General features: G+C 37.4%; 2 protein-coding genes across 2 annotated transcripts in view; one reads left to right on the plus strand and one right to left on the minus strand.

Moving 5' to 3' along the window:
- Positions 1-3,113, plus strand: part of abcc6a (ATP-binding cassette, sub-family C (CFTR/MRP), member 6a) — a 28,167-nt gene extending 25,054 nt beyond the window's left edge. Inside the window, exon 31 of the mRNA XM_052130178.1 lies at positions 1,183-3,113. Within this exon, the coding sequence (XP_051986138.1) occupies positions 1,183-1,291 (109 nt within the window). The 3' untranslated portion in view covers positions 1,292-3,113. The remainder of the gene's footprint in view (positions 1-1,182) is intronic.
- A 6-nt stretch (positions 3,114-3,119) lies between these two features.
- On the minus strand, positions 3,120-6,650 carry sumo3a (small ubiquitin like modifier 3a). The gene is made up of 4 exons (XM_052130179.1): positions 6,523-6,650; positions 5,413-5,541; positions 3,850-3,921; positions 3,120-3,635 (listed from the first exon to the last, which is right to left on the minus strand). Exons 1-4 carry the CDS (start codon positions 6,541-6,543, stop codon positions 3,573-3,575), a joined length of 285 nt encoding a protein of 94 aa, XP_051986139.1. The 5' UTR covers positions 6,544-6,650; the 3' UTR covers positions 3,120-3,572.
- Positions 6,651-11,119: the final 4,469 nt, after the last annotated feature.

An 11,119-nucleotide genomic window follows, 5' to 3' on the forward strand; every position in this document is an offset into this window, starting at 1 on the left:
TCATTTTTTGGGGGCAATTTCAAGCATTGTATAGCCTTCATTCCTCAAAACAATAATTGACTGATGAGTTTCTAGAGAAAGCTGTTTCTTTTTTCCATTTTTGACTTCATATTGACCTTAAAACATGCCAGTCTATTGCATACTGTGGTAACTCAAAAACAAACACAAAGACAATGTTAAGCTTCACTTAACTAACCAAATAGCTTTCAACTGTGTTTGATATAATAGCAAGTGATTTTCTAGTACCAAATTAGCAATTATCATGATCACTCAAGGATAAGGTGTTGGAGTGATGGCTGCTGGAAATGGAGCCTGTCTAGATTTGATAAAAATTAGTTTTTCAAATAGTGTTGGTGTTGTTTTAAAAGTACCAAATTCCTTCAGAAACTGCTAAATCAGTACATTATTCCAAACTTTTGGCCACCAGTGTATGTCCATACGAAATCAAATACGTACGAAATCATACACGTTCTCCTCAAAATCCCAGCACCACAACGAAAGAATGAAGGGACATACACCACAACAACTGTGTTTACTTGACAACAGAAGTAATGCCCAAATTTCTCGCTAAGAATAATGGGATGCAGGAAAAAGGTGGATAGACTGAGTTCTTTGAAGCTGCTGAATCATGTCTTGCTGTTTTTTGGCATCTCACACAGAAGTACAGTATATTTTAGCCGCAGAGTCAAATTTAAAAGAACTTTGGAAGATAAAAAGTAATCTGGAGAAACCTGCGTTCTTCTCTATTTGTAGTGCAGCATCTTTTTGCGCAAGGTCGCATTCAGTGTCAGAGTGAGCGACACCGATACATTTATAATGAGATACATTAAAAAAATACATTTCCCATCATTAAATAAAGTTGCACCACAGTTTGATAACCGCTGCTTAGAAGAACGTCAGGAATGCATATTGCATGTTACCAAAGTCTTTCTAGCAAGTCAGTCCACCGACGGCCGTCTTTGAAACAATCGCAGGCAGCTATTTTCCTGTATCGTCTATCTAATGCGCATGCGCGTTCTAAGTTAATTGACAGGCGATGTCTGTATGGCGGGACATCTATTACTTCCGTTGACCGCTGGGTGTTCCAATTGCTCCCAGTTGTTTTACGAGAAGTGGCCTATATCTGATAAATAGTCTCTGATATTAAAGATGTTAACTTGCAATCTTTTTATTTTTTTTCAGGGTAATTGTTATGGATAAGGGACATATTGTGGAGATGGATTCTCCCACTAACCTGATTGCGAAGAGAGGCCAGTTTTACTACATGTGCAGAGAAGCTGGGATCTTGTGACCTTTTGTACAGACGCCGACATCAGACACCAACTGTCTTCTTGCGGCCCCTTGTGGTGAAAGCAAAGAACCTGCAGCCTCTCTGTAATCCATGCGGAACGCAAAAAGGAACCCGAATTACACACCGTGGTTTCATAAAGGGAAATTACCGGAGACTTGAATTCCAATTTTGTTTTACAAATAAAAGTGGTTAGCTTGATAAATCTACTAAAGCGAAGATGTAACCGTCTACTCAGGTTTATTGCCTTCTCCATGGGCACAGTAACTCAATACAGCTCTAGAGAAGACAAGTCATTTCCATTCCTGCCCAGATTTAAGACTCTTCAGTCAGAAATTAAAGATGGGTGCTTGTAAATTTGTTTGTAGGGTTACACAACAAAAAGATGTAGTTGATTGATACCTGTAAATATTTCGATTGAAATGAAATAAAATCGTATTTTCCACCTTAGCACTCATGGTGAAAGAACATAAAAGAATGTGAATATAGCTAACATGCAACATTTCTTGTTGGTAACTTTGGAAAAAATAAATTAAGACAATGATATAAGATCTAGTTGTTCCATATAGTTCTCGTGAAGAATCATAAAAGAGGACAAATAAGTTTACAAACATGGTGCCATATATACTTGACCTGAAAAATACTAGACTCCAACAATTAAAGCTTTTACGAGAGCTTAAAGGGAGAATAAATAAAAGTATGGGCGCACAAATAGGACGTAGTGTTTACTCGTTTCAGCCAATGTAATCATATAAAATGGGCAATAACGACTGGATGAATGAGCATACAAGCTGTACACAATAAGAATGGAATAATGTAACTACTTCCATCATTAACTGCTGTAGGATATGAAAAAGGTTCTCTCACAAAATTGTTTACCGCATTTCTGAAGGAAAGGGGATTTTATTGAGCAGTGTTGCACTTCGGTTTGAGTAATCCCAATGTTATGCAATTTTATGTTGTTACTGTAGATTTTCTTTTAGAAATATACATTAATCTTAAAACTGGACATAACACTTGCATCTCGTCTTATGACATGTACTTTCAAGTGCCTTTGAGACGCTTCCATTGTATTTATACATTATATATTTAATCTTTGAGACTTTATCTCACGTTTTGTACGTTTATACATGTAAATAAAGAATTGACATTATGTTAAAGGATGCATCATTGTGCTTCTATACGCTTTTCTACAGTAAACAGCCTCTTGGACATGAAGCTTTAGCAAGGAATGAGTACCAAACTATATTTATTGTTTACAGTAGTAAAGGACAACATTGTTTTTTTTTTACAAATCAGTACAGAAAGATGCCAACATCTGGAAATCTTTGAGTCAACCCTTAAAACCCGTTCTCTATATCAGCCATATTTAATAAAGGGGTAGGGCTGGCACAGTTAAAATAGATTAAACGCGAGTGATAACGAATATATCTCTGCGAGGAAGCCCGAATTGATTTCCTTTTGTGTAGCTTCAAGATGTAGTTATAGATTTGAGATTAAAAAAAAAAAAAAGTTTGGTGGTTGGTATTGGTCTTTTTTTAGGACATTCCAACCTCCTCAACCAAGATAGTAGAGGAAATGGGAACGTTAAATGGATACATTTCTACAGACATTTAAAAGTATAAACTTAGAAACAGTTGGTTAAATCCTGCCCATTTCAGACTACCATCTTTAGGATTTGGTCCAGAAGGTTTCTCAGCAAATTGTGTCTTGTAGCGAGTCTCTTCACTTTTAAATTACAATCACAACAGTCCATAGTCCCACTCTCGTGGTGAGCTCATATTAGAAGCAGCCCCATTTAAAAAAAAAGAAAAAAAAAAAAAAAGGGTGGATACAACACTGGTTGAACATATTTCTACAACACACACACAGGCAAATCGAATCTGAAACAGACCTACTTAAAGCTCTTTAGAATTAGGGATGCCCCCCCCAAAATTAGCTTCCCCACCTTTTATTGGCCAAATAAACAATGGGAATCCATTGCTCAATTTAGGGCTTGTACTGCAAATATGCTTAACAACCCAGCTGGCTAACAGGACAATTTGAACATCTACACCTCTGGCAGCCATGTTGAGTATGTTTGCACACCACAGTAACTGTCAAACCAATATGTATAAATATTGATTACTGGAAACACATTTTGATGCCCACTCTAGGAAAGCTAGAGACAACAAAGGAGAGACAAAGAGATAGATGAAATAATGTGAATGAAAACAATTAATTTAAATTGAAAACATTGTGTGGGATAAAATAGATAAGCGTGGGGTCCATGTGTTCTGGGGTTTTAGCAAGAGCCGCCAGTTTGTTGCTGAAATACATCAATTGTGTCCTCGTCCTCCATCTCCAACTATCAAATACAAATGAGAAAAATTGTAATAATGATTAGGTACAATCCACATGTTTAATTTCACATTAATTCCAGTGCTAGATTGTCAATTTATAGATGGCAACATTTATCATCCAATCTTCAATTTACACATAAAATGCATTCTCACATGGGATTAGTAAAGCTCAAGTTTGAAATCAAAAGAAAATGGATCACAGATTTTATAGTGATTTACCTGCGCAGGTGTGTCCGTCTCATTTATTGGCTGCCCATCAAACCTAAATCTAATCTGTCTTATTGACAAACCCTAAAAAAAAAAAAAAAAAAAATTGTGTTAGGCCTTAAGAGGATGGAGAATCTGCTGAATTTACAGAGATGGATCAAGATGTACACCAATCAGCTACAATATTAAAACCACCTGCCTAGCATTGTGTTGATCCCCCTCGTGCCACCAAAATGCCCCAACCTGCATCTCATAAAAGCATTCGGAGATGATATTCTTCTCACCACAATTGTAGAGCGGTTATCTGAGCTGCCCTAGTCTTTGTCATTTCGAACCAGTCTGGCCATTCTCTGTTGACCTCTCTAATCAACAAGACATTTCTGTCCACAGGATGTTTTTTTTGTTTTTGGTGCAATTCAGAGTAAATTCTAGAGACTGTTGTGTGTGAAAATCCCAGGAGATCAGCAAACGAGCACATCTGGCACCAGCAATCATGCCACGATCACATTTTTTCCCAATTCTGATGGTTGATGTGAACATTAACTGAAGCTCCTGACACAAAGCTGCATGATTTTATGCAGTACTGCAACACGATTGGCTGATTAGAAAATCACATGGATGATTGTTGGTTCCAGATAGGCTGGTTTGCTGATCTCCTGGGATTTTCATGCACAACAGTCTCTAGAATTTACTTTGAATGGTGCCAAAAAAAAAAAAAAAAACATCCAGTGAGCAGCAGTTCTGCGGACGGAAATGTTGGTGAGAGAGGTCAACAGAGAATGGCCAGACTGGTTCAAACAAAGTCTACAGTAACTCCAATAACCGCCATGTACAATTGTGGGGAGAAGAATATAATCTCAGAATGCCATTCTCAGATGCAGGTTGTTTTAATGTTGTGGCTGAAAGGCATGTATATCCATGCGTGTATATGTGTGTGTATATATATATATATATAATCTCAAAACAACTTCAAGGTAAAAATCCAGAGTCAGGAATTATATTTTTTCATTAAGCGCCAATTTTTGCCTCTTGGTTTTGATTTTCAGGGTCATATTTATTTATTTTTTTACATTTTTACCTTTGAGGGCTTTTTTTTATTTTTATAATAATTTAAATCAAATCGTGTCATCTCCGTTTGTGTTAAATACACCCATTTATTACAACAGATTCTCAAGAGTAAGAACTAATTCATCAACATCAGTTCATATGTTAGCCTAAATATGTATAAATTGGACTATAATAGAACAAAGAACTATATCAAATATTGCAAATAACAAACAGAAGAATTCATTATGAGGGCTTTTTTTTTTGCCCTCACATTTTGAATTTTAAGGGCATATTTGCCCCAAGCCCCCCTAAATATCTGACCCTGCTTTATACTCAAGACATATCACTTAGAACAATACACTTAATTAATTGTTTCTGCTTGTAATGAGCTTGAAGTTTTTGTATATTATTTTGTGAAATGCCTGAATGTAATGGGTCTTATCTAGATGAACGCCTACACAGCAGTCCTAAGTAGTGTTCTTACCACATACATGGGAGACTAATAATCTAGTACAGAAAGATCCTTACCTGTCTCTCACAGTACGCTTTCATTAATTTACTGAGCGGCGTATGCCTTTTAATTTTGAACTGGACCACTGAGCCATCCTGGCCAGCCACTTTCAGATTAATGTGGTCGTTCTCAGTTTTTACTCCCTCCTGAAATCATAAATACATTGTGCATGTATGAGAAAGCTGGAAAGATCCATGTTTAACACATTTATTTAATGCATATTAAAGTTTACTTTCATTTTAGATAAAGCAACTTGGTTTAGAATAGGGTGGGAGGCATTTTTTGTGGAAATTATGAATAGCAATTTCAAAGTATTACAAATACTGAAAAACAAGGCCTAGTGGATGCTAAAACTTTCTTTTATTAAAAGGAACTTCCAATTTTCAGGCCATCCTGGACACAAGGTCATCCATATGTGCAGTGAATACAACGAGATGTGTGCTCCACAAAAAAAAAAAAAAAAAAAAAGAGATAAAGCATAACCAAATTAGTTAGGGTCGCCTGTCCACTTGTACTGAAAATTAGCCGCCTTATCAAACATTGTTGCAGCTTGTGCGCCATTTTTAAGCATCTGGCGCAGCGAGGTGGAACTCCGAGCTCAATATCCAGAACTCAAATGAATGAAATAAAAATTTTGGGTGACCGCGTTAATGTAAAATACATTCAATCCGTCGTATTTATCGCCCAAATGGCGGATGATCATTATGTACTACGAAGCTCTTTTATAATCCGTTCCGATGTTCTTGCAGTACTTCCTTACGCCAATGGCGTAACGTGGCCGTTCAGCGCCACTCCGCTCTCACAAAGAAAAAGCCGCAAACGCTGAATTACACTGGGAGGAAAAAATGCGCGGTACTTCCAACACAATGGCGCACTTAAATGAACATCTACTCGATGCGCCCTAGAAAACATTCGCTAATTAAACCATAGACCTCAGAAATGAAAACGGATGGGGTTTAAAGGAAAAAGGGACACTGATTGCGTTCTGACCGCCTTTTAACCCGCATAAATGCGCAAGCTAACTATCAAAACAAGGTTGCATAAAAATGAAACTGGAACTCAGCCGCACGCAGCTCGTTTTAAGCCACGCTTTAAAGATACAGTAAAATTACAAATCGGATGCTTACCTTAGGTTTGTCTTCGGACATTTTTGCAGGTGTCTATTGATCTGTATTATGGCGATATAGTGAACACAACATGCGCTCTTCACACTGTAGTAGTGCAACACAGCTGTCGACGGCGACGCGCTTCCCTTTACCTACTTATTTAATGATTGGATGTTCCGGGTCACGTGATATTTCTCTCATTCACGAGAGCGCGCATAACTCACTGCTATTTTTTCTGCTCCGTTTACAGACCGCCCAGGTAATGGCAGAGTCGTCGAGCCACTCAATTTTCTTTAAAATTGTTATTGTTGTACCACTATGGGATAAGGCCATACATTTTCTAATTTGAGCACAGTGGTGGTCTGTATATTATAGGCTAACCTTACATGAATAGATAATAACAGCCTAGAAATCTTTATCATTGGAAGACTGATTATTGCTTTAAAGGAATATTCCTGGCTCAATACAAGTTAAGCTCGATCGACAACATTTGTGGTATAAGGTTGATCACAAAAATAATTTAGATGTCTCTTTTTCTTTAAAAATAAAATAAAAAAATCGAGGTTACAGTGAGGCACTTACAATGGAAGCGAATGGGGCCAATTTTGAAGGGTTTGAAAACAGAAATTTGAAGATGATAATTTTATAAAAACACTTACATTAATTCTTCTGTTCAATCTCATGTATTATTTGAGCTGTAAAGTAGTTAAAATCGTAATTTTTTGTCATTTTAGTGTTTGTTGACATTACATCCTTGTGGCAGCAAAGTTGTAAAATTGGATATAACTTTACACAAAAAACGTTATAAGCGAGTTTATCGCACTAAAATCATGTTGACATGCATATTGTTTACGTCTTGTGGCTATTCTTTTGAAACTGAGTATTTTAATGTTTACAGACTGTACCCATTCACTTCCATTGTAAATGTCTCACTGTAACACAGATTTTTGCTTTTTAAAGAAAATGAGTGATGAGTTGAAATACATTTTTGTAGTAATCAACATTATGCCACAAATGCTGTCAATTGAGCTTTACTTGTATTGAACCTGGAATATTCCTTTAATAGTTACAAACTGTGAATAGTATTAAAATCACAATGTATGTGGCCAGAGGTCTAAGGGTGCTAGTATTTAGCTTGTAGGTGCCGATGGGCACACTTCCTTTGGTAATCTTGGACCATGTGGGCTGAGGCTTTGCCACTAGCCCTGTTGACTTGGTGCATAATTCAGCCCTGGGGGCTGTTCCATAAAAGCTGCTTAGAAAAGCGGGGATTAAAGTCCAAAACCTGACTTAAATGAGCCGAGCTAAACATCCGCGCTTAAATTGGTTCCATAACAGAAAGTTGAGGATCATGTGATCTTACTAATTTGAGTCAGGTTTAAATAGTCTAGATAATTGCGCATGCACGCCATTGTTTAAAAGTCCTGAAAAGTCGAGCATGGGTCAATCGATTTACTGTGGGCTACCATGGCAACAAAAGGAAAAGATAGAGCAGCTATGTTCACGGCAACGGAACAGCGTTTGCTATTGGAAACATATGAAGAATTTAAAGATGCCATCACCAAAAAAGGCAATACAGCGGCAATAAATAAAGCAAGAGAGAAAGGTTGGCAGGAAATTGCTGATCGTCTAATGCGTAAGTAGGTGTAAACTATTTAAAATACTTTATCAACATTGAATGTGTGTCACAATACATTGCAAAGTTTGTGTGTGAATAACAGTAACGTTAATTGCTTTCATGCAGCAGCAACTTAAGTGAAGGAAAAAGAACCTGGCAGCAGGTGAAAATAAAATATAAAAATATAGTTCAGAATGGTAAGTAAATCTAATGGTATGTACATATGTAATCAATGCCAGCTTGAAGTTACAACTATTCAGGTTTTTTTTAATTATTTTTTTTAATTGCAGCGACCAAAAAGAAGACTGAGGTTGCTGGCACTGGGGGAGGGCCACCACCAGCCAGCTTCACTCCTGCAGAGGAGCTGGCTTTGGAAATTAATAAAGGGAGGCCCGTCCTTGAGGGAATAGAGGGGGGGACATCATCTAAAATGATATCACGTAGTATAAGGAGTGAGTATATAAAAGGTGTGTGTGTGTGTGTGTGTGTGTGTGTGTGTTTTATTATCATTATTCCTTCCTGACTAACTGATTTCCTCCTTCCTTAGGCATTGTAAGCCTAAGTACATCATAGCAGTAATGTCACGTAGAGGTACTTGTGCTACTGTAATGGTGCATTTTGGTAAAAAAAAAAAATATTTTTTCTATCAAGATTCTGTATGCATTATGGAACCACCAGACATCATGTTGCCTGTGAGTATGAGACCTTTTAAATCAGTCATGTAAGCTAATGAGTTTAACTGAGTTTAATCAGTGGTCACAGGGAGAAGGCCCATCAGTTGAGGAGGATGAGGAGACTGTGTCTGTATGTTCAAGGAGGCCTGAGGTACTCACAGGTTCCATGCTATACTGTATTGAATATTAAAATGTGTACTTGTGTGATAAAATGATCATAATGTGTTTTCAGGATGCTGACACTGTTCTAGAGCCCTCTCAGTCTGGGACCACATGTGACAAAGTGAGTATTAAGAAATGAAAACAATGTGACAGGAGTATTCAATGAAATAACTTAAATCTATGTTGCTACAGAACCCAGAAAACATAAAAGGAGTGTATAAACGCTACCTCATTAAACAAATGGAAGCGATTGATATCGACATCCAGTATAAAAAACTGAAGGAAGTTGGAGCTGGAAATTCAACAGCTACAAAAAAATGCAAGTAGAACTACCATTTTTAAAAAAGGAAAAGGAAAAAAAAAATATTACCTTTTTGATCACTTTCCACAACATTTATTTGTGTGTTTTCACCCCTAACAGGCAGATTCACTCTGAATAAAGACAAATCACATTAAATACTTTGACTTCTGTGTGTTTGTTCAACTAAGGAGAAAGTTGAGGGGCCAGTGGAAAATTTTAAAGGCTACACATGGTTTAGACCATATTAAGCAAAATAATTATTTGCATATGTGTCTCAGTATAAGTCTGCCTGTTTCTGTTTTCTTCCAATACTGCTTCATTGCCCCAGTCTTCCTCTTCAACAATCCTTGGTTGCCTCTCTCTCCTCAGACAAGCAATGTTATGGAGCACTACACAAGCAACTACAATGTCACATGGCCTAGGTGGAGTCACTCTGAGGTGCTTCAGGCACTGAAACCTTGACTTTATCAGCCCAAATGCCATCTCTATACGACCTCTTGTGCGTGCATGGGCAATGTTGTAGCGGTGCTGTGCCTCTGTCTGGGGCTCCTGATAGGGAGTCAAGAGGTAAGGCAGGCATGGGTATCCCTTGTCTCCCAGCAAAACTCCTGAGAATTCTCCTGCATAGACAGAATGAAAAATATATATAGATATATATATGTAGTTTTTTTTTTCTTTTTTAAGACTTTTTGCGATTTAAGTGATTACTAGCATACCTCTTGCTAGTTGCTGGTAGAGAGATGAGGCTCTAAAGATTCTGGAGTCATGCACAGAGCCTGGCCATTTGGCCTCTACATTTGTGATGATGCAATCTGCATCACTAATCATCTAAAATAAATTAAACCTGTAGGTCACTACATTTTAATTGCAATGAACTAAACACTGGTGCCCAGCTTAGTACAGAACACTCAGTGCTAGAGCATAGCCTTCAATATCATCTCAGTGGGACCGTACCTGTACATTGATGCTGTGTACTGATTTCCTATTCACAAAGTCCGCTTCATGTGGACCAGACGGACACTTAATACGCACATGGGTGCAGTCCAATGCACCGATAACATTTGGGAAACCTAGGAAAATTATTTGTTTGTTTTAAATATGTCCCATGTAAAATCAACAGTCAAGAAATATTTCCATGTTTTATAGTTATTTGAACTTACCAGCTATTCCATAAAAGGCATGTTTAATGGTACGAATAGCTTTGTGGCCAGGGAATGTGATGAACACATTGAGTAGTCTTTTTAAAGAAAGGTACACAGTTCGTACAGAGCGGCAAACTGATGCTTTGCTGATATTCTCTGCTTCTCCAACTGTGTACAAAAATGTTCCACTGGCAAAAAAGCGAAGTACAATGCACACCGTCTGTGGGACTGTGAGCGCTCTGTTGCGGCGTGTATTATTTGCAATGTGTGGGCTTAGTAATCTACAAATATATGCAATCCCATCTCTTGAGCACCTATATCGCTCATACAGGTAGCTGTCATTAAAAGCCAATGGGTCTGACCTGTCTCTGAAAGTTCTCTCTCATTGAAATGCCCTCCGCAAGACTATAGCTCCCTCATCCACCACCTCATCTATGAAAGGACACGCCATGGTTAAGTTTGGAAACGAGTTCAGCTCCCTATTTATATACTTTTAATTAATTACCAAACTCATTAACCAAACTCACCAATTAAACACACAAGTTTTGTACATTTCTTAGTGTATTTATACCTTATAATTTCTTACATTTATTAGTAAAGTACATTTCCTTATTTATTTAAAAAAAAAAAAATTATTAATAGTGGTTAAGTAAAATAAAATGACATCGAAATACCAGCAGGTGAGTATAAATGGTATGCTCGTTAAGCCTGAACTCAGACT

This window comes from Xyrauchen texanus, chromosome 7 (assembly GCF_025860055.1).
Source record: "Xyrauchen texanus isolate HMW12.3.18 chromosome 7, RBS_HiC_50CHRs, whole genome shotgun sequence".
NCBI lineage: Eukaryota > Metazoa > Chordata > Actinopteri > Cypriniformes > Catostomidae > Xyrauchen > Xyrauchen texanus.